The 24,130-nt window shown below is 39.4% G+C and overlaps 2 protein-coding genes across 2 annotated transcripts in view; both read left to right on the top strand.

Moving 5' to 3' along the window:
- Nucleotides 1-24,130, top strand: part of alg14 (ALG14 UDP-N-acetylglucosaminyltransferase subunit) — a 286,344-nt gene that overhangs the window by 100,430 nt on the left and 161,784 nt on the right. The gene's annotated exons all lie outside the window — the stretch shown is intronic.
- cnn3a (calponin 3, acidic a) overlaps nucleotides 3,978-24,130 on the top strand; it is a 39,624-nt gene continuing 19,471 nt past the window's right edge. Inside the window, exon 1 of the mRNA XM_028811113.2 lies at nucleotides 3,978-4,258. Coding sequence (XP_028666946.2) covers nucleotides 4,202-4,258 — 57 coding nt within the window. The 5' untranslated portion in view covers nucleotides 3,978-4,201. The remainder of the gene's footprint in view (nucleotides 4,259-24,130) is intronic.

Below are 24,130 nucleotides of genomic sequence, written 5' to 3'. Positions count from 1 at the left end.
TTTACAACATATTCCTCACAATGTGGGCTGGGTAAAGTGGAAAAAGCCAGTCACAATATTCAGGAGCAAACCTAATGCAATTTGAGCTCATCTGACAGACACAATACAAATCTCAGAAAATAAAAATGGAAGCAGGAGTCATCACTAAGCCAGAATAAAGGAGGGCTAAAATAAATCAATTTTCCATAACTATGTGATGGCTATAAATATACGGTATGATTTCTTGTTTAAATCTTAACACTAATGTATTACTTCTAAATAACTATGTCCATTACTGCTTATGCTGTATCTCTTACCTTTGTGATCTTTACTGAAAAAATGTGAAATATTCACCTTGACAATTTCTACTTGTACTCTTTTAAATTGTAGGGAACTATAATATACATTTGACTAAACTGGAATTTGTCTGTATTCCAAGTTTACATCTTTAAATTACAATACACTAACATCGGTTTCCTCTTTAGTTAGAGGCCAGGCCCTTGCTAGTACTGGCAAGCTACACGTCACTTGTCTGCATGTAATGTACATTTTATGGAGGAGCTGGTGCATTCAGTATTTTGTGACTTGTCATAAGGAGTATGGTTGTAACTTAATCTTTGAGAGTGTGATAATTATCACTGCAAGTCGGGCTGTAAAATTAAATACACACTGCTTGGAAGGAATTGATTTAGCAGCTACTAGTTAGAAGACTTATTACAAAGCTTGACAAACATCCATCCATCCATCCATCCATTTTCCAACCCGCTGAATCCGAGCACAGGGTCACAGGGGTCTGCTGGAGCCAATCCCAGCCAACACAGGGCACAAGGCAGGGAACCAATCCCGGGCAGGGTGCCAACCCACTGCAGGACACACACAAACACACCCACACACCAAGCACACACTAGGGCCAATTTAGAATCGCCAATCCACCTAACCTGCATGTCTTTGGACTGTGGGAGGAAACTGGAGCGCCCGGAGGAAACCCACGCAGACACGGGGAGAACATGCAAACTCCACGCAGGGAGGACCCAGGAAGCGAACCCAGGTCCCCAGGTCTCCCAACTGCGAGGCAGCAGCACTACCCACTGCGCCACCGTGCCACCCGCTTGACAAACATTATGTAAATAAAGCATATGTAAACAACAACATATACAGTCTTTGCCCACTATTACTTTGTACCTCACCCACTCCTGGTTCCAGTCCTTTGTCTGATGCCAGTAGCCATACCACCTGCACTTCAGAACAGGTAATCCACCTGAAGTTAAGCATATTTGGGCCCAGCAAATACTTGAATGGGAGAACAACTAAGGAAAGGTTGGGTTGCTTCTGGAAGAGGTGTTGCTGTTCCCATTCGGGCTTACCTTGCAGTCTGTGTGTGGACCCCAATGCCCCCAGGTAAAAATTGCGCTGTCCTTCAGATGAGACGTAAAACCACGGTCCTGTCTCTCTGTGGTCATACAAGGTCCCTGGGCCTCTTTTGAAAAGAGTAGGGTATATCCAAATGCCTTAGGTAAATTGCCCACCATGACCTTGTTTGTCCTGCCCTCCTAAACATCAGGTCTCTAATTGGCTAACAATCTCTCTGTCCCATCTAATGGCCAGATTCTGGTGAGCATACTGGCACAAAAATGAGCTTGAGAGACTGAATGGCTGCTCTCGTTTGTCAAATTTCTTAAGTTGTTAACAGTGGTGGTTGAAGTGGCTCCCCAGCTGTTTATGTAAAGTGCTTAAAGGATGGAGGATGCCATCATCTACATGCTACAGTGATCCCTTGCCCACTTGGACAGAGGCAGTGGTCCAGTAAGAATTATGATTCTGGACTTCTCTAGCGCCTTCAACACCATCCAACCTCTGCTCCTTAAGGACAAGCTGACAGAGATGGGAGTAGAATCATACCTGGTGGCATGGATCGTGGACTATCTTACAGACAGACCTCAATATATGTGTCTCGGGAACTGCAGGTCTGACATTGTACTCAAACCACCTACAACTGAACACCAGCAAAACCAAGGAGCTGGTGGTGGATTTTAGGAGGACCAGGTCCCTCATTGACCCCGTGATCATTAGAGGTGACTGTGTGCAGAGGGTGCAGACCTATAAATACCTGGGAGTGCAGCTGGATGATAAATTGGACTGGACTGCCAATACTGATGCTCTGTGCAAGAGAGGACAGAGCCGACTATACTTCATTAGAAGGCGGGCGTCCTTCAACATCTGTAATAAGATGCTGCAGATGTTCTATCAGACGGTTGTGGCGAGCACCCTCTTCTACGTGGTGGTGTGCTGGGGAGGCAGCATAAAGAAGAGGGACGCCTCACGCCTGGACAAACTGGTGAGGAAGGCAGGCTCTATTGTAGGCACGGAGCTGGACAGTTTGACATCTGTGGCAGAGTGACGGGTGCTGAACAGGCTCCTGTCAATCATGGAGAATCCACTGCATCCACTAAACAGTATCATCTCCAGACAGAGGAGCAGCTTCAGTGACAGACTGCTGTCACTGTCCTGCTCCACTGACAGACTGAGGAGATCGTTCCTCCCCCACACTATGCGACTCTTCAGTTCCACCGGGGTGGGGGGGTGGGGGGGGGGGTAAACAACATTATACAAAGTTATACTCTTTAATTTAAAATTGTTTTTTATCAGTATGCTGCTTCTGGAGTATGTGAATTTCCCCTTGGGATTAATAAAGTATCTATCTATCTATCTATCTATCTATCTATCTATCTATCTATCTATCTATCTATCTATCTATCTATCTATCTAAAGCATTTATTAATATAAATGTAACTAAATATCCACAATGAGTCAGAAACAGACAAGCTGGTTCAATAATTGGATGGATATATATTTTTTGTAATAATTATTTATTTTATTATCCATCCATCCATTATCCAACCCGTTATATCCTAACTACAGGGTCACGGGGGTCTGCTGGAACCAATCCCAGTCAACACAGGGCGTAAGGCAGGAAACAAGCTCCAGGTAGGGCTCCAGCCCGCCACAGGGCGCGCGCGCACACACACACACACTTACACGCACCCACACACCAAGCACACACTAGGGACAATTTAGAATTGCCAATGCACCTAACCTGCATGTGTTTGGACTGTGGGAGGAAACAGGAGTACCCCCACACAGACACGGGGAGAACATGCAAACTCCTCGCAGGGAGGACCCAGGAAGCGAACCCAGGTCTCCTAACTGTGAGGCAGCAGCACTACCTGCTGCGCCACCGTGCCGCCCTTTATTTTATTATTGTTCTATATTTGCTGTTTGAATACCCTTTACTAAATATTCCCAGGATGAAATTTAGATTTTAAATATTGATAATTGTGAGGCAGCATGGCAGTACTAAACACTAGACTACTCTTCAGTTAATACCGTTTCATCCTTTGTCTGAGATGCTTAATATCTGCTAAGAGATAAAAATAATGTTATTTCCAATTCTTTGTTGTTATATTTTATGTTGAAGCAATGCATGGATGAAATAGTAAGTGCCTGCAACAGAGTTGTCAGCTTCCTTGGGAGATGAATAAACTTAGGTCAGCCCATTAAAAAAAAGCACAGGCATGGGAACTATAAACAAATATTATGCATTTAACAGTCATAAGCAGGATATTTCATTAACAGTCTGTTAAAGGCTAAGCTATCACCTAATTCAATCCGTAATTATAAACATAAGGCAGACAGAAAGTTCTCTGACAAAAACAGTTTGACATTTTAAAAAGAAGCAAACATAGCTTGGCGTCCTCAAAATGGAAAAAAAGAATACAAAGCAGCCTTTACTGTAATGTTCCATCCCTAATTGGAGGGGATGCCAAGCAGGGGTCTTCTCTCCCATCTCCGTTCTTTCTCTTCTACTACACACACCCAGCGCTTCTTTTGCAGCGCAACAAAGAGCGAGTGTATGCAAAAGAGTCGCCTCTGATTGGTCGAAGCGCCACCGTCAATCGGCTGAGAACATTTTTTTGGAAAAAAAAATCCAGCTATAGAAACTAGAACTTTCTGTAGAGCAGAGCCGTCGCAGTGCTGGTTGGAGAGGCAAAAGAGGCTGGAGCGCGGGGACATTTATTAATTAGCCGCTTTACAGATTACGAAGGAGTTTTTTTCATACGTTACGATAACGACAATCCCACCTCGAGGCTCCGACGTTGCCGTTTTTCATTCTTTATCAGCTGGTGTGAAAACAGAAACGTGCAAGTGATATATAAAAACGACAATGGCTCAGTTCAACAAAGGACCATCTTACGGTTTATCAGCCGAAGTTAAAAACAAGGTAAGAAATACCGCCGTTTCCTCGTGGTCGAAACCATATCAATGCGGCGGTGGGAATGTACTTTTTTCTTTCTTTCTTGAGAGGTGCTTATTGGAGAGTATTTTAAGCATTTTTAAAATCTGCTTCTGAGGAGGTTTCTCCTCAGTTCTTTAGTGGAAACCGTTTGTTTTTATTTTCTTCAGTAGTTTAACATAAAAGCGTAGCGAGTATCGTTTGTTTTGTAAACGTTTTGAAATGGGTGGGCTACGTGTTTGTGGAAAGGAGGTGATTTTCTAGCTGGCCACATGAGTCGATGTTTTATCGTCAGTATTAATTCCATTTCCAGGACTCCCGTCGTTCTGGAAATCCGTTTTAGAACTGCGGTATCCCGATGGTCGTCGCACTTTTCCTGCAGTTCCGTAGTGCTTAGACGGGGATGCTGAGGAGGGCGTCTCAAATTCCCCTTTCTCCGTCATTGATTCCCAGCTCGGGACGGCGAGATTTTTTTTTAATGAACCCACAATTTATCTTTAATTTCGTGCACAGAATGTTTTATTATTTAAAATTTTTATGTTCTAAGTCGAGACATTTTGCGGTTTTTGTTTGTCTGCCACTGCATACCTGCCGGCTTTTGGTGATGTGGTGTTCATACAACATACACACACGAGTTACTTGAGAGTGCGGATGACGCCCAGAGGGCTAGGTGCGCGCGTTTCCATTTCTAACGTTCTCGTTTACGGCTTTCTTTAAGGAACGGACGTTTGTGATCGAAACCACAGTGTCATGCATTTATTAGCAACTGAAAGACCGGCAGGTCGGAGGAAAGAGATTTAGATGGGGGCTGGTAGGATACGAAGATAATAAAACAACGGGGGTATTTAAATGCGCCATTTAAGAGTGGTGGGTGTACAATGTAAACAAAAACACCGAGGCTTTTTAAACGCTTTACGCCCGCTGGAGTGATAGCAGGCTTACTTACAACCTTTTCAGAAAGGTTGTAAATGTATTTGCACGAGAGGCCATCCTGGTCGCAAGCGGCGTGTGTGGAGCAACACATTCACAGAGTTCGATCTCTGCGCCGGCTATTTAATGTCCTCTTTCATCATTCGCCCTTTAAAATGAAATGTCCTTCAGAAGCGGATGGGGGGCTGGGGCGGTAAAAATCCCTGTTCTTTTTTTTCCAGCATTCCTGAAGCATGACATCACTGCTTATCCCAAGGAAGCTCCTGGTAGGCAGAAAACATCTCGACTTCAGGGGACCGCTGCGTGTGAAGTGCTGACACAGCTACTTAAGGCGTTGATTGGGATGCATTTCCCCAGTTTGAATTCGATACTTCACTTTATATACCGCCCTTCAGAGTGTAGGCTGCTGCGTGGTTGAAGCTTAGGCTTGTGAACCCAAAAGCTGGCTCCGTATCACAAAGTCACTTAACCTTCCACATTGCTCCAGTTTGTAAGAGTCCCATAACAAGCAGACAAGGCGCTTATTAGCGATGGTCGATTACTGGAGGAGCCGTGTAAAGTTAAAGGATGCTTATTAGACCCGACCCTCAATACACTGTCACAAACATTAGAAAAATGTCACTTGAATTTCAGTGATACCACTGATTCTCATCTACATCACGTTATGGATTGGAAAGTCTGGCTGTAGTTTGTTTGAATGTTTGTCTTGCAGTCAGGTCCAACTGTGTAGTTCTTATTTTTTTAACTGTATGTGTCCACGTTTGTCATTCGCCTGTATCCAGTATGTACCTAAAGTTAAAAGTAGGTAGAACTTTTTTTTTTTATTATTCATTTTGCTCGTATAAATTTAGACATACCTGCGTGTGCTGTGTAGTTATGGCCCTCTCGTTTGTCCCTTCAAAAGAAAAAGATGCAAAGTTTGATATTAATAACGCAACTGTTTTAGTAGATATGACATCTGGAGAAGGCTGATAAATGGAGGCTTTTTACAAAAGCTAAACAGCCACTGGCTATCTTAAAATGTTTTGTTCATGAATAGCACTTTGATTAGATTTCACTGCTGTCTAGGAAATAGCAATGTGCATATCCAGGAAAATGGAAAAGGATCAGTTTCACTAACGTTCCAGCAGCTGTGTGATCTAGTACATGATTTAAATAGTTGTAATTTACTCTGTGGTCCTAGTAGGATATTTGTTGCTGTCTCAATTACCTGTCTGGAAATTATTCATTTAGGCAGAATTGAGAATGTCAGCAGGTCATAGTGGTTAAATAAAGGTGATTTATGATGCACTTCAAAACAGTGCCTCAACTGTTCCTGTCATTCAGGTTCTTGTCATTCCCTTGAGTGATGAAAAGTCATATAATTATAACCTTTATGCAGGACAGTGAATGCTAACATCCGAACATCCAACCGTTTCACACTACAGACTATTCTGGTTGTATGCAATGACAAATGTTGAGCAATACATGGTGTGTGTGTTGATTTACTTGTTTTGTTACCTAAAAGGCCTTCTAATGTTGCACTTAGCATTAAGATTCTGTTCACTTATTTATGAGACTGAATACTTCAAGCAATAATCAGAGTAAGCAGATAAGTAGTTTTGGTAATGTCTAGTGTGCTTTTTCTGTTGGGCGAGGGGTTCAGTTTTAGAGAAAACATTTTTTGTGCGCTGAGAATGTGCAGTTGGATACCATGGCTCAGGTGTCAGATTCTCACAAATTCAGTTCCAGTTTGAGATTAGCAGTGAAATTAGTCCATCCATTATGCTGTAGGATTTTTGTTTTCTTCTATTTCTAATTCTGCACATAGCAACAAGTTTGAGTTAGAGTTGCTTTATGAATGAAAGCCTTTTTTTGTAAATATGAAAGCATTTTATGAAAAGAGTATATTTCTTACCATGGTTTGCATTAATAGCAATGGTCTGAAAGTAAGACATTTGTCAGTTGTAGTAATTGAATTATGTACCCGCTTGATTCTTTAAATGTACGTGTGTTATACTTTGTGTGACTGCAACCCAAGTGTTGCTGTGAATGTTCTCTGCAGTAATGGACATAAGGTACAAAATCACTTGGGGTGGGATACTAGTCCATTTAAGGGTAAACGGGAGTACAAACCAGATGTGGAATTTTCAGATGTGTCTTTGAACTGTGGGAGCAAACCAAATAACTAGGAGAAAAGGGGGGAAACCCACACACCGCTTGGGATTTCAAACAAGCTCTACATTGAAGGCACTGTCCTATGTTGATTTTGTAAATCATTTTCCATTAAATTGACACCTCTCTTACCACTCAAACTCTCAAACAGTAGTTAAGTGGACCTTTTACACTTGGCCTATAGGCCAGGCTTAAATGTACTGAGTTTAACATGAGATTTCTTTTGAATGTTATGTTTAAGCACAGTTGACACTTGTCTAATTGTTGTGTACAGTATTCTTGCACCTTGTATTTGTATTTGGTGAGTATCCTATAAACTGGACTTCTGATTTGGGACCAAGAATAAACTCATTCATCCTAAGTCATGAAAAAGTTGCTTCCCTAGTAATGCCAGAAACCAGAACAGGGCTGCGGGCTTGGTGCCAGTTGTTTACACTACAAGGAAGAGCTCTTAAGTAGTTTTTGCTTATGCATTGCTAATACTTAATACAATAAATTTGTGTTAGTGTATTTAAGCCTATAATAGATATGAAGGAAACTGCTGATATCCATTTCTTCCCCTGCTGTTTTATTTTTATATAAATATTTTAAATCTGGAAGTTCTTGTATTGCAGTGGATGTCCTTTTTCTGGCTTCTGTATCTGTGTAAACATGAATTAAGTTAATGTTTACAAACTGTGAGAAGTACTAATTCTTTTGAAGTGCAGCCTTGTCATAAATAAAACTAAGAAGGCTAAAATCAGTTGCAGTTTGAATGTTAATAATAGCTCTAGGAATCTTTGAAGAAAACCTGATGGAATCGAAACAGGAACCAGGTGTAGCCTGGTTCCTTGTGCTAATAAGGAACAACTACAATATAGTATTGTGAAATTCCAGATCCTGTTCTGACTATGGATGACACAGTACCAGACGTTTTGTCTTCTGTACCTGTACTAGTGAAACTTTACGATACTTGAATCCTATTTGAGACCACATCAACAATGAAGTCACATTCAGCATCTTTTAAAATCATCATTATTCAAGTAAACAATATTGTGCCGCCTTCCGTAATGGAATATGAAACTATATAAATAAAAACAGTATCAACAGCTTTTAAATAGTGATAAACCCATCAAGTAGTTAGCCTACCATTATTTTAGCAAACTAGTATTGGCATTTTTAAATATTACCTTTCTGATCTTGCGTTGTATTTTTACGTGTGACAGACAAAGGGATGCCCCTAGTGAGCATCTTAAGCATGCTAAAGGTGCTATATAAATTTAGTTGTAGTAAATATTTTGTTTTATGATGTTTTAACCTTGTAGGGATTTGTAAAAAATATAATGAGCCTGCGGTGGGCTGGCGCCCTGCCCGGGGTTTGTTTCCTGCCTTGCGCCCTGTGTTGGCTGGGATTGGCTCCAGCAGACCCCCGTGACCCTGTGGTTAGGATATAGCGGGTTGGATGATGGATGGATATAATGAGCTACATGATTTACCTTATGTGAACATTCTAAATGTATTCTTTGCCATGTCTCTTGCTTTTCTGTTAACACTGTACATGTCATATCAGTACCAGCATGTGCTTTGTCCTTTGAATCATTGGAACACTAAATAAATTTTATTTAGCTATTAACAAATGGAGCAACTCATTTCACCGTTAGTCCAGAAAGCCAAATAGCCACTTTGATTTAAACTACCATTGTTGGTAGTATTGCCAGGGTGTAAAGTCTCAGTTCCTTTATTGAGACTGTGTAGAACACTTAAAAAGAGGCTATTCTTGCCATCATTTCATCTTCTTTTATAAATTTTTGACTCTAAAAGTTAAATATTTGCAGCTCTCATCTGATCAGTTGCATACTTTCACACTGAAAGCATGCAAAAATCTATATTTGAACTAATTCTATAAAGATATAAAAGTGGCAGTAACAAAAGCCTGTGTGTGGTGTGTTTGTTTTTTTTTTTGTTTTTTTTTTAACAAGCTCAATTCCCAGAATTGTGTGCTATAATTTTACTGTCCTGAAAACAAAGGTTTTCCAGACATAGCTTCTGCTGTTTATCTTTTAGATATTGTGTTAATGTGATGTTGTAGCATCACTCTCTTACAAGCCCTTTTCATATGTATGCTTTTAGTCACCCTTTTCTCATATTTTCTGGCCTTCCAAAGTATTTTTTCTACTTGTAGTCATGCATGAGTGCAGTACCAACTTTGATTTGGAACTGCTGATACTGTTAAACTAGCACTGTTTATGGAATTGTGGTATTTAGTGGTACCTAAGTATGAGGTCTTGTGAAATCCCTAGTTCTGACTGCATTATGTACAAGGCAGGAACCAACTGTAGACTGTTCTCCACTCCATTACAGAGCATACTGATATATCCAAGTTGATTGAAAGTCACTAATCAGTCTAACTTTGATGTCTTATAAAATACTTGGGGTGGGGGGATGTAAAGTATCTGGAGAAGATGTACCCAGAGATAATGGGGAATGCACACATGCCACACAGTGACCAAGCTGGGTTCAGACAAAGGTCTCTGGTAGTTTGAGGCAACAACATTAACCACTGCAGGCCATTCTAGTTCTGCTTTGGTTTTTCAGTTCATGTACTGAACAGCCACATCATTAAAACCACTGACCGGTGAAGTGAAAAACATTATCTTGTTACAGTGGCATTTGTCATGGTATTGGACTTTGACTGAGAATGGCCAAATTGTGATGGCTAGACGATTGAGTCATATCATCTTTTAAACCTCCGGTCTTCTGGGGTCTTCCCGATATGCATTGATAGGGCCATGGGTGTGTAAGGCTCAATTATGTGTGTGAAGGCTAACCCATCTGGTCTGATCCTACAGAGGACCTACTGTAGCACAAATTGTTGAAAACTTAATGCTGGCCATGAGTGAAATGTCGGTACACACCGCTCTGTGGCTACACAGCAAGCAGTGACAGACTGTCCGTGTGCTCATGCAGATACCTGTCTGCTGCCAAAAGAACTGGCCGATGGTGTAATGGAAGAAAGTGGCCTGGTCCTGAATCACAGGTCCTTTAAGATCATGTGGATGGCCTGGTGTGTGTGTGACTTGTTTACATGGGAAAGAGATGGCAGCAGGTTGTACTATGGGAAGAAGGCAAGCCAGCGGAAGCAGTGTGGTGTTTTGAGAAATGTCTGCCATGACCCAAGGTTTCCCAGGAAAACATGTGGATGTTACTTTGACATGTACCACCTACCTGAAAAATTGCTGCAGACCACATTACACCCTTTCATAGCAACAATATTCCCTAATGGCATTGGCCTCTTTTGGCAGGATAATGTGTCCTACCAAACTAGCAACATTTTTCAGGAATGGCTTGAATCACATGATAAAGTGTTTAAGGTTTGACTTGGCCTCCAAATTACCCAGGCTTCTCTCTGATAGAGGATCTGTGGGATGTGCTGGGGTGGAGGACGTAGTCTGATCCATGGAGGCCTAATCTTGCATCTTATAGAACTGCTGCTAACGTGTTGGTGCCACTGGGTTATCTGGACTGTCAGAGCAAGTTTCTTTAAATCTCGCTTCTATAGAAAATAGATGGGACCCGCCTCCCCTTCAGCTCTGTGGATTATGTCCCTAGTTACATGTGGAAGGTTGCCAGCACATGTTGAATAGAGTACTGTTTATGCATGCTTCGCAGAAATGACACAGAAGAGAGTTTTTTCCACCTCTTAAGAAATTTGATGACTTGGAAGTTTTCAGGTTTTCTCACATTTCCTTGAATGTAAAATTGGATGAGCAGCCACTGTAATTTTGTGTTTTGCGTGATTTGCAGAGAGTAGGTGCAATAATAATTCAATGCACTGTTTTTCTACTTTCTATGAAGATGAATCTTCACTCACATTGTGCAATATTTTCAAAAAAACAACGAAACACAAACACAGGTTAGTCTTCTAAATAAATATTTTGCTCTGACACAAGCTTATAAAATGGAAAATGCCACATTTCACTTGAAATACTGGTTTTAAATTTACTTTCGATATAATGTGTTGGAGTACTGTTGTTTTTAAAAATGTTGGTGTTTTACAAAATTAAATATGGCTGAAGATATTAAGCATATCAGTTACCTTTTGCTTGGCTTCATATTGATGCCTCTTGGAGTATATTCAGATTTTGCATTCTTTTCATTATTGTAGGTTTTATAAATATACTGTCAGTAAAAAAAAAAAAAAAAAAAAAAGTGATCATTCTTAACAGTAAACAATATACCTGAGTAGAGAGGAACCTAATTGAGCAGTTTTCAGTATGAGAAAAGACAGGTTGCCAAAACTGAAAAAGTAGGAGGAAAGCCAATAATATCTGTCGAAATGCAAATAAAAAAAATTGAAGCCGGCTGTTTCTAATGGAAAAAATTGGGATATTTTTTTCATACTTTTTTTCCGTAATGAGTTAACATTTTACCAGGGTTTGAATTTAGCCATGGGATTGTAGGTATCCCACATACAGTAATCCCTCCTCCATCGCGGGGGTTGCGTTCCAGAGCCACCCGCGAAATAAGAAAATCCGCGAAGTAGAAACCATATGTTTATATGGTTATTTTTATATTGTCATGCTTGGGTCACAGATTTGCGCAGAAACACAGGAGGTTGTAGAGAGACAGGAACGTTATTCAAACACTGCAAACAAACATTTGTCTCTTTTTCAAAAGTTTAAACTGTGCTCCATGACAAGACAGAGATGACAGTTCTGTCTCACAATTAAAAGAATGCAAACATATCTTCCTCTTCAAAGGAGTGCGCGTCAGAGAGAGAGAGAGGAAAAAAAAGCAAACAATCAAAAATCAATAGGGCTGTTTGGCTTTTAAGTATGCGAAGGCACAAAGCTGTTGAAGGCGGCAGCTCACACCCCCTCCATCAGGAGCAGGGAGAGAGAGAGAGAGAGAGACAGACAGAGAAAAATCAATACGTGCCCTTTGAGCTTTTAAGTATGCAAAGCACCTTGCAGCATGTCGCTTCACGAAGCAGCTGCACACAGAAGGTAGCAACGTGAAGATAATCTTTCAGCATTTTTAGACGAGCGTCCGTATAGTGTAGGTGTGCGAACAGCCCCCCTGCTCACACCCCCTACGTCAGGATCAGAGAGAGTCAGCGCAAGAGAGAGAAAAGTAAGTTGGGTAGCTTCTCAGCCATCCACCAATAGCGTCCCTTGTATGAAATCAACTGGGCAAACCAACTGAGGACGCATGTACCAGAAATTAAAAGACCCATTGTCCGTAGAAATCCGCGAACCAGCAAAAAATCCGCGATATATATTTAAATATGCTTACATATAAAATCCGCGATGGAGTGAAGCCGCGAAAGGCGAAGCGCGATATAGCCAGGGATTACTGTATTCTGTTTTCAATGGCAAATAGTCTTTATTGCCACTTTTGTAGCATTAATTGAGAATTTAAAATACACAATTCATTTGAGAGTGTGATGTGACCAATTTAAATGTCTTTTGAATATGTAGAAAAATTATTAATACAGCACTATGCATTGGTGCAATAAGAGACATTTGTACAACCTCTGTTCCTGTGTATTTGCAATAATGGCCATGGTTGGCTGGCTGTTCAGTTTGGGTGCACCTAGTGCCAACTTGGTAATTGCATGATGATGTTTGTATTGTGTCACTGTCAAATGATCATTCCAAACCATAAATGATTTGTCATCAGCAACCTGCCTAGGTCTGTAGACTTTAGTGAATAGGCTAGGCTTTCATTTTAGATTGTGTGGTGCTTCAGTGTTGGCGCGACCCAGACGTTTTCCCGGATTAAAGTAAACACACAAAATCCCCCAACTAACCTGTCTCCCAAAAAGCCAGTACTCACAAAGTGTAATAAAAAATGAATATGTGATAATATATTGAACTTGATACTTATTAGGCTGTTCATTATTAAGAAAAATCAAAGACATGGGCTTATCTTGTAACATCCTAAAAACAAAAGGCGTGTTTAGACTAACCATGGTCTATGGCTGTAGGTCAGTGGTTTCCAAACTCAGTTTAGATATGGGCTGTGCAGTGCATGTGTTATATTTCCACACACATTCTGAAGTTGCGTCAGAGTTTACTCTTTGACCAGAGTTATCACCTACATGTGCTTCATCACTAAAACTGGAATCGACTGTATAATAGTCACTGGCCCATTCTAAAGAATAACTGTCACTAATTTGACGCAGGGCTTTCCTCTTTGCACGCTTCAAATTCTGACAGCCCACACTCCTCCAGTCCTGCTGCTGCAAACAGTGTCAAGAGCTGCCATTTACTGGAGATGAGTACTTTTGGGGAAGGCAGTGTGCGTGCAGCCACAGGTGGACGAGCTGTCTCAATAATAACAGTAATGACTTTAAAGGCGACGACACAATCGGCCAGTCTTGAGGCAGGAATATTTCTCAGAAAATTAACTTTTTTCTTTCTTTTCATGCAAGTTAATTTTGTGGCCCCCTATAGCCCACAGAGCTCTAGGCTGTAGCCAAGGTTAACTGGTGCAGAGGTGTAGCCATACTAATACTCTTGAATGTAATTATTATTCCAACCTAAAGGGGTGCTGTAGCACCCTTTGTACCCCCATCCCATTTTCTTGAGTACTCTTTATCTGTATGTGTCACTCAATTTACTTTCAGATTTAAGGTCTAAAGGCAGTCAGCCCATGATAAATATTTTAAAGAAATGAGGATTATACGTCTCAATGAAGCCACAAATTGCCAGAAGTTGGTTGCATTAAATAAAAAGGAGTAAAACTGAATATGAATTCACTAAGATATTCAAGTCAATTTCCTGAATTTTTGTTTTGATTTTAGCACAAGAATATACCCGATTTTAGCCTTCAGTTTAACAAAATTGAGTTGTTTCTTCTGATGCACAGTTTAAACAAAGAGCTCCTCGTATTGTCTGACTTTTTGCTCTGCAGTTACGTGGCTCCACTGAACAGCTGAATTCAACAGCTCCATACTGGAGTCCAGGGTGACTGCAACAGTTGCCTAACATCTTGTGCAAGCAAGTTTAACAAAATGAAAATAATGAAAGCATCTATATTATTCATAAGTAAGAAATTAGGCACAATTATAAAATAGTAATGTAAATTGACATCGAATATTCTTGCAACAGCCAAGACAGATTTCTTACCAAAAAAGGATGTGTAGGAAATTTGTGCATTAAAAAATGTATTTTGCAGGAATTTTTAATTTGCGCAGAATGCCTGCAGTTCTGTTCCAAATATCAGGCCCTGTATTAAATATTTGTTGCTTTGATTTATGTGCTTCTGAAATTAATTTGCAGAACACAGATTACCTATTTAAGTATTGGGTTCAAAAAGATTTCAGAATAGTTTAAACTAGGATAAGTAGTTGGTTGTTTGGTTACATGAACAGAAGTCCTTCTACTTGCACAATGTGCAGTATGTGTGATTGTTTTGTGACTATTCAGATGAATGTTTCATACTTTGTTCTAAAATGTATAATATTCAGTAGTGTTTACTGTTATGGATGTTTTATGTGGTTTTGAAACTTGCCATAAAGAAACTTTTTAAGGGTTATATTTTAATGAATTGCTTTAAATATGGCAAACTGCATAAGGGGCTGTGGACTATAGTTACATTTTTGTCTACCATTACATTAAAAATTTGTAAAAGACCGCTTTGCAAAATCACTTTTTATATTTATATATATATATATATATATATATATATATATATATATATATATAATATATATATATATATATATATATAGTAACACTTCAATGCAATGTTGCAAGTGCCGTATGTACTCTTTTCTATACTTGCATTTTAAGATTTACTTACAGGGAAATGTATTTTATTCTGAAGTAATTTAAGACCTCCTAAATGTTTCACTGTTAAAGCCTTAATAAATGCTTTAAAATAAATTTAAGGCTTTAAAAAAATAAATGCAACTCATTTTGTTCTCTCATGAATGGTACTAATAGAGGTGCATATGTAAAAAGTAACACTCCGATTTCTTAGTAAGATACTTGTGTAGCAAGGTATTGCTGCTGAAAATCTGTGAATATCTCTTGCCGTTTCTCTGAAGGCTATGTATAATCAATCAAAAGGGGAGGTACCTGTCAATGTATTTCAGCAAAACGTGGCACTGTAAGGCCATGGTCCTTTGTCTTACGAATCACACTAACTGCAGCATAATCTTTGCATTATGTTTAGATGCATAATTTATTGACCCCGTAGGATAATGGCAGTGTTAGACAAACTACACAGAAGTCAGTTGATGAATAAGATTTAATTGGACAAATTGGCATAAAGTGGAATTGGGAGTAACGCATGTTAATTTTGATTTGTCCCCCTTCAGCACCTAGTAACAATAGGGAGACTGCACTGTTTATGTACAGCTAATCTTGTGGTTTTTAAAACATTTTTAAATTCTATTTCATTTCTGGAGTCCAGTGGGTACAGCACTTTACACCTGTTGCAAATACAGTATAGTTAAAACATAATGTTAATATCCGCAGAAAGAATACACTTGTGCCAACTGTCCAGTGACAGGGTGCTGAGAAGAGCAAAAATGGGAGAAACTTAGTTGTTAAACAAAAGGATTGACTGTAATCATTTCAAACCCCCCACCCCACATAATTAAAATGACCAACCTCTACAGCAACTCTTAAGTATGGCATGCTGAATGAGTAATTTTATATGCCAGGCCAAATGGGCCTTTAATAGTTGCAGATTGACTTATCCAAAATACTCTCATTTTAGTGTCACTTGTGCATTTTGTGTGTGCCTATAAAAAATTAATTGCACGGTGCACAAGTCAGTAGATTAATTGTTTTGAAGTAACCTGGCAAGTTAATACTGCTTTCAGCAAATCAGACATGACCTGATTACCTAAACTACTCATTCTGATATGTACTTGGATCTGACACACAAATGAAGCATGCTATCATATTTGACATCATTGTACATTTAAAGCATTTATCACAAATGGGTATTCCACTTTCCTTTTTTCTGTTGTGCAACCGTATAGTACTAGAATGGAGTGAGAGGACCTATAGTAATTTTGGTTAGTAGTTTTCATTTGGCTCCAATCCCGTAATACTTGAAATTTTCAGTGAACCAAAGTATCACTCAAATCATTTTGAACATTGTTGTACCCGCCACTTGATAGTCTAACTGGGTGGGGTGCAGAAGGTATTAGCAGGAGCAGCTTTGCTAAAGTTTAGTAAGATGAGGACAAGCCATCAAAAGCCTGTACAGTTAATTGAAAGGAAATTTCTTTATCTCCACTTTTAAGGTTGATGGTTACTTGAACCCAGGAGGACAGGACATATGTAGCCACTCTGACTGCTAATCACTTCCAATCAGTGGTAAAGTGCTGCCCATATGAGATGATCCATGATAGGCACAAACATTGTCCTCTTAAACTAATTTGATTCCCTGCTTTGTGGAATGTGTAGGTAGCCTTTCTGTTCAGTTCATTTTATTTAAAGACTCTGGTACTCTAACATGCTTAGTAACTCTTAATAGCCCTGGTAAACATGAGCATAGATGACTGTGTTAACAACATTCCATCTAGAACTGGTTTCTGCCTCGCCTTATCCTAGATGGGGGTATCCTGCACTTTTGTTTAAATCCTTGTAATGATAAAAAAATATGTAGATATTATGATTGCAATTAGGAGCTACATTTCAGGATAAGTACTTTTCAGGGCATTTTTGTAATCTATAATCACCTTAGTGTATTAGTACTAGTATTCGTATAACATCCAGCAGACTAACAATAGTGATGCAGCAGAAGTGGCATATGTCATTGGCTATATTAAATTAAAGGATATAGAAGGCCAGACGGGTGCGGAAATCCAACGCCCGACTCGTCCGATACGGGTAAATTGACCGTCGGACAAGCATGTTTTTCTGGTTTCAGTTGTCCGCGGACAAGTGCAGTTTTCTGGAGATAAAAGAATTATATGTGCTGTGCAGGGCACATTTTTACCACTACTTTCATATTTTAAACATTTGGGTGTGTACTTCGTGCGGAAACAGTCTACTTAGGCATGTTCTTCATGTCTCAAATTGGTCTTCAATACCTATTGTTTACAAAATGATGGCTGATTTTTTCAAAGGGGAAGCACTCTTACGGTCTTGCATAAGTATTTTACCCTACTATTTACACGCTTGGAGATGCAGTCATTTTTTTCATGTCAACATTACGATGTAATCTGATTTTTCATTATAATCGATAACTTTTATATATTACCAGTAACGGCGTACTGCATGATAACGTGGAGTGAATACACTTGACTTGAGCATTCCTAGTTTTCCTCCTTTCTCTGTATGTTTATCATTTGTTTGCTCAGAGGTTGATGCGCTTGCTGCTTCCTGAGCAGCTCTTCTTTACTCCACCCTAGTGGCCCGCTGCTTCTTCTTTCGTTGGCATCTTTCTGTGTTAAAACTGATTGTTAGTTTTTGTGTTGCAATTACTTAGTACGTTTTCTTTAATTTTTCACTTAATCTGGCACTTAAATCTTCAATCTGCCTCAAGAATGTTTAGCGAAGGTGGTAGGGAATGAGAATGGCGCCTGTACGCATGCACTGCATGGCTGCCCTGCTGTGCGCTGCCGAGAGTTGATTCTACAATAAAATAAAATAAAAATGAAGAAGGTAATAAAACTCATCACCCCAAAAGCGTATAGTAGACGTCACGTAGTATATGTGTACTAAATTTCAAATCAATAGGTGAAACGGTTTGCGAGCAACAGGTTATTTAAAATCCTGGACAGACAAACGAATAGCCACGGTAGCAAATTATAGAAGATTGATAAAATTCATTGTTTCTACATAAAAGTGCGGTCATTTTACTTACAATGCAAATGTTTTCACCACATAACAAAGCTTGTTAGGCAGTTAATCTTTCCTGAAATTTGCGATTTCGCATAGGTTGTGATATATTGAGGAGTTAAGAAATTTATTGTGTGACAGCATCAATTTTGATGAGCTGTCTATAGATTGTTTTTGATTAGAGAATTTTTCATATAAAACAAGCTGGTTTCACGCTGTCAGTTTATTAAAAATAAAGAAGAAAACATTCTAACGGTTTCCAAATGTTATGAAATATCTATAAAAATCTTCACTTAGACACGATTATTTTTTCTTCTTGTGAGAGATTATTCTCGAATATGAATGTAGTAAAGAGTTTTCTCTAAGAACCTGCCTGACTCAGGAAAACCTTCAAAACCAGATGCGCAATGTTGTTGATGGCAAACCTTTAGAAGAGTTTGACCCACTACCAGCTGTGGAATTCTGGCTGTCATCTGGCAACAGGCACGTCGCTCATAAAAAAACCTGAAAAGACATCAACACCCACTTCTGCAGGGCCATCAGTCCAGGAACCATGCAGTTCAGCTCAAGCAGAAATGAGCAGCATTCAGCCCATGCTGTCTGAGATGGTAAAGATTCTTGGGGGAGAAGATGTTGCAAGACAAAAGCTGAAGAACATGGCAGAAAATGAATCGGGACAGTGTTCTGTTATGTAACTGTAATATGTGAAACAGAACTAGTGTAGCTATAATGAAGGCATTGTTTATTATTAAAATGATAAGGGAATCTTTTATATAATGTTGTAGAGCGAGATGGCAAAATACTACTCCCTGAAAGGACTTTTTTTCAGGTTTAAAATGGAAGGCAGTTTTGGTATCAGTAAAAGAGATCAGAAAAAATAAACTATTTTTCACTTTTGTTATTTATGGGCAAGTGAATTTAACTGGCGGACAAGTGGATTTTCTAAGTTTACTTGTCCGTGGACAAGTAGAAAAATATTTGATTTCCACAACCCTGCCAGAGGTGGGCTATCAAGGCTGATCTGAAAGTGAATCTGTGTAAAACAAGAGACTTGTACAGAAACAAAGGTTGGACTGGAGATGGGCAGAGTTAGAAGAAGAGTTGAGAAAGAAGGGGCAATCACAATATGCAAACAGGAGCAGACGAGGAAGGAACAGCACTTAAGTAGAAATTGTTACGTAGTATAAGGTCTGGTTTATACTTCACGCTCAGAACACATACATAGACGCATCATGGCTGCCACATGTTCCCAGCATTCATTTGACACGTTGTCTGAGCACGTCTTCAGTTGCAGTACCAGCAAAAAAATCGGGGAGGCGCTTGTGTTCAAGTTGGAACATGACGGCTTAACTATCAACATGTGACAGCGAACCGCTTTGCAGATCCTACAGGATCAATGTGCGTGCTTCAATGTTTGATGAATAGTTCGTTGTGGTGAAGCAAAATGCTGACATACAAATGTATTTGTGGTGCTTTTGTTTTAAAGCATCGCATATTCCTCCAGTGTAATGACACAATACGTTTTAAAGGTCTCGCATACCATCTTCTGTGCCGTCTTTATTTTTTTGCACCTTCATAACAGCATCAGAATGTATGGAAGCGTATTTGAGCCACAGAGAGAAAAAAAATTGGACACACTGAAAAGACATAATTTGAATTTAAAGTGGAAATTTTAGTTTTGATCTCAATTTCCACTTTAATCTCGTAGTTTATTTTGACATTTTAAAGTAGACTGTCGTAGATGTCATCTTAAAACCAACCCAGTTGTTAATCGGTACGTGCTTCTAGGGATTCCTCCTGCACTGACAGCTGAGGCAGGCAGCAATTGCCATACAGAACACATTACATTTAATGATATTCCAGCTTTCTGCACATTTAGAATCCTTAGATTTATATTTGATATCACTTTCATTATGAAATGCATTAAATAAATTGTTAATTTAAATAATGAATACTGTTAATCATTACACATTTGAGGGCAGTGCAGTAGTGCTGCTGCCTCAAAGGGAGTCGCGTCCCTGGTGTTGCCTGCCTGGAGTTTGCATGTCTTCCTGGTGGGTTTCCACAGTGTGCTTCGGTTTCCTTCCAAGGACATGTAGGTTTGGGGATTTGGTGATGCTGCAATGACGCTAGTGTATGTGTGAGCTTGTGTTCACCTTGTAATGAGCTGATGCCTCATCCAGGGATTATTTTTGGCTCGTGCTTGATGCTTGCTGGAATGGGTGCGTCCCTGGATTGATGGATGTAATCATTAAACACCCATCCCTTTCATAGATATTGTGGGAAGGTGTAGTGAATTTAATGGATGTTTTGGGCAAATCACAACACAGCGAAGCCGAACATTGTTTTCTTACCGTGATGATATCTTGCACTGCAACCTGGTGGAATCCTCCAGATTTACATAAAGTACATGTGCAAGTATAAACAGTACACTGCTTGCGTAGCAGTAGCATCTGCAGGAGCACATGCCGTGTGAAGTATAATCCCTAACTTAGTAGCTATAGGTCTTCGTTCCTAATCTAATGCAACTGGAAACCAATACTGGGCCTAGGCATTTAATATCATCACTTGCCAGTGTTGTTGTACTGCCAGTTTCATTCATCCCTATACTGCAGATTTATTGTGTTCACATTTTTTAAGTGTTTTTAATGTCATTTTTACAAGCATTATTTCAAGCATTTCAAAGAGGCATCTTGTAGGGAAATATGATTTAACCTTTTCATTGTGTAGGTTGTGAGGTGTCATCATATTGTGAAGTGGTTGTTTCCATAATGTCTTCTATGACTTTATCCTGGTGATCATAGCACCGAAGAGCAGTTGTCATCAGCATTGTAGGTGTGCACATTGGGTGCACCCTGTTCTTCAGCAAATGGGTCAAGAGGACAATTCTGGACTCTCTAAACAGCAGGCAGAATCCTGAAAATTTCAGCATTACACACAGGTGTCAGTCACTGAGGTAGCAATGTATTGGGTTGGTAAAATTGCATTATTTCTCAAGAGCATAACTTGCCTAGTGACAGCTAGTTAGGAACAGGTTATTGATTCAATAATTTGTATGTTATATTCATACACATATAATCCTGAATGTGCTGAGGGGTAAATTTAATCTGATCAGTTTAGGGTTACTGGGAACCAATGATTACCACAGCAGCACTGGGTATAAGGGAAGAAGCACACATGGTACACACTCTTTCCAGTTTTTTTGTTACACTAAATATGTGAAGATTAATACACACAGGCTAGGTCACTTTTTCTGCAGTTCAGTACTTAGGCCCTCTGTGGCTGCAGGTTTTTGTTCCAGATAGTTTCACAATGACTCGCTTTACTCCAATTGATATCCCTGTTTAGCTGCTTTTCTCCCCACTCTTCTTCATTCAGAAAATTACTTTTCCATTCATGCGAAATCTAGAAGTCTTTGTACTTTTGCTATTCCGGTACTTTTTGTGGTCCTTTTTCCAATTCATTCTTTGATACCATTCTTTTAATCTGACAATATCAAGTAACAAGGAGCAAAAGAGACGTGGGGAAAAACTGAAAGGCCGCAGCGACTTATAACTAAACAATGGCTTTAAGAGCTAGAACACAATGAACAACAAAGAGAAAATCGTGGTGAAAACAGGAGAAAAATGTATGCACATCTCAGCATGCCAGTAAAAATTCAGCAAATCCAGTTTTGTGATTTTATGAATTGAGTTCCAAACACTGAAATCTTAAGTGAGGTAACTAAATGTTGATTGAGCAAGAATTGCTTCAGCAGTGATAATTAGCTTTGAATTAAGAAACTGGGTTGGAAGAAGAACTTGCAGCCTCTGCTGCCTACCAACACCCCTCTTGAGAATGCCCGCTGAAGTACGTGGCATGTCATGTTCATTTACTACCAGGAACACAGTAGTATACGGCTTAATAAAAGAATTCTGGTAGTGCAGAAAGTTATTGGAAGTGACCGGAGGCAAATATTGATTGTGAATATTTTTTCATGTTGTCACACAGTAAAATTATTGAAGCATTAGTTTCTTTTGGTAAGAAAGTTGGAAAGTGTGCATCCTGATGTTACTTTCAGATGTACTCCCCATGGACCCACTACTTCATTGAGTATTGTGGATTTTGGGCAGCAGCCTGGTTCTTATAAAATTACATTTACTTATTTGGCTGACACCTTTTTCCAAGGCATCTTACAACACCTGAAATAGAATTGGTTACATTTAATTTGTTTTCCAGTTGGAACATAGGCTGGTATGGTGACTTACTCATGGTCACACAATGTCAGTACTGGGATTTGAATCCACATTCTTAGGGTTTGAAGTCCAAAGTCCACTACTACATAGGAGGTCAGTACACCACACTCTGAGAACCTTTATGTTTTCACCCTGGTTTGCAAATGTGAATTAACCCATTAAGAACAATCCAAAAGATGTAACCATCAGTTACTGTGTGCAGATGTAATGCTCGGAAAGCGATGGTTTTTGTTTTTACTAACCTTGAGGAAATCGGCAATGCTGTCACTAATGTGAGCAAAATGAGTAAAAGTTCACTAAGACTTAGTCACTTGATGATAATTCTTCAGGATGAGCTTCCATTTTGAGTCTGTGTAGCTTGCATGTTCCAGTGACTGCTTGTTTAGTAGTTCTGAGTATTGTGCTGATGGTGGTGCGGTTTGTGTGTGCGGGATGTTTTAAAGTTGCCAACCATTTGGCAAAGTGATCCATTCTGTGAATGATAGCATTTAAAAGCTATATAGTGTTTTTATATATAATAATGTCAGATGGATTTGGAGTGTCAGAGCAGGGTTTTAATGTGATGTTGACATAACTTGCATTACTTACTAATATTAGATATGTTGTTATGGGGCATTTGTTTTGCCCTTTGCATCTGGTTAATTCTGACAATTTGCAGTGTATCACAGTTTATTGTTCCTAATTTGGGTGAAATTAAAGTTTTGTCCCTCTGGGCAAAAATGCATGGCCAGATTTGTTAGTCCAAAATAGTTAATAACAAAGGTCTCTCTGTAAGTTTATTTTGTTTTAAAACTTAACTCTATGGGAATTGAATTCAAGAATGTCCACAGTAACACTGAATATTCTGTGGTAATAACCCACGCTTCAGTCATTGTCGTATATTTTGCTAACTTAACCATGTGGCCTAGACAAACTCCTGTATATTATTGATGTGCAGTCACAAATTACTTGCATTGGTCATTCCTTCTGGATGTTTGTTTAGTGGGTGTTTAACACTGCATTATATGTAAAGAAGATGGAACCTTTAGGATAAGGTACATCTACTTGTATACCTGACAGTAATGACCATATAAATCCAAGGCTCACAATCCTCTCGTAACTTGTCAGGTTGTCAAATTAGCAAACAAACAAGGTTTGATTATTCAGATTAAAAGTAAGCAAATTATTCAAATATAATTTAACTTGGGTTAACAATTCTGCATTGTTTGTATTCTTGTTTCTACACACTGTGACAACTGGCAGCAGCAGAATTGGCAAAAACAAAAGCCAGGCCATCTAAGCAGGAAAAAATATTAGCGATATTCACGCAGCCTCTAGGTAAATAAGAGCCATCCCAAATATCCACGTAGCTGCACCCAAGAAAGGGTATAGCATGTACACTGTTGTCTTTGGTCTTGTACTGATGGCTGGGTGAGCCAATCCTTGTTAGAATAGCGAGCCATAAAATTAACCAGGGGGCGGAAAAGAAAAAGCTTTAATCCTTAAGAGCTGCATGTTTGTTTTAGTTTAGTGTTGGTGGTGGGTGTTGTTTTTGTCCATCACCCCCTGCCAGACTAGGCTCCCAACCCAACCCCAGGGCAAGTGCAAAGCATGAAGTGCTTTAGATGTGTAAACTGGTGAGGGTGAACAATTTACTTTAATCCCAGTTCTTCACAAAAACTGCATTTCGTGTACCTACAAAGCTATGTAATCATAAAGAAGTTTGAATTCGGTATACTTAACACTGCATAGAATCATTTATGAAGCAAAGA

The sequence above is a fragment of the Erpetoichthys calabaricus genome, chromosome 10 (assembly GCF_900747795.2).
Source record: "Erpetoichthys calabaricus chromosome 10, fErpCal1.3, whole genome shotgun sequence".
Taxonomy (NCBI): Eukaryota; Metazoa; Chordata; class Cladistia; order Polypteriformes; family Polypteridae; genus Erpetoichthys; species Erpetoichthys calabaricus.
This window is presented reverse-complemented; position numbering and strand designations above follow the sequence as displayed.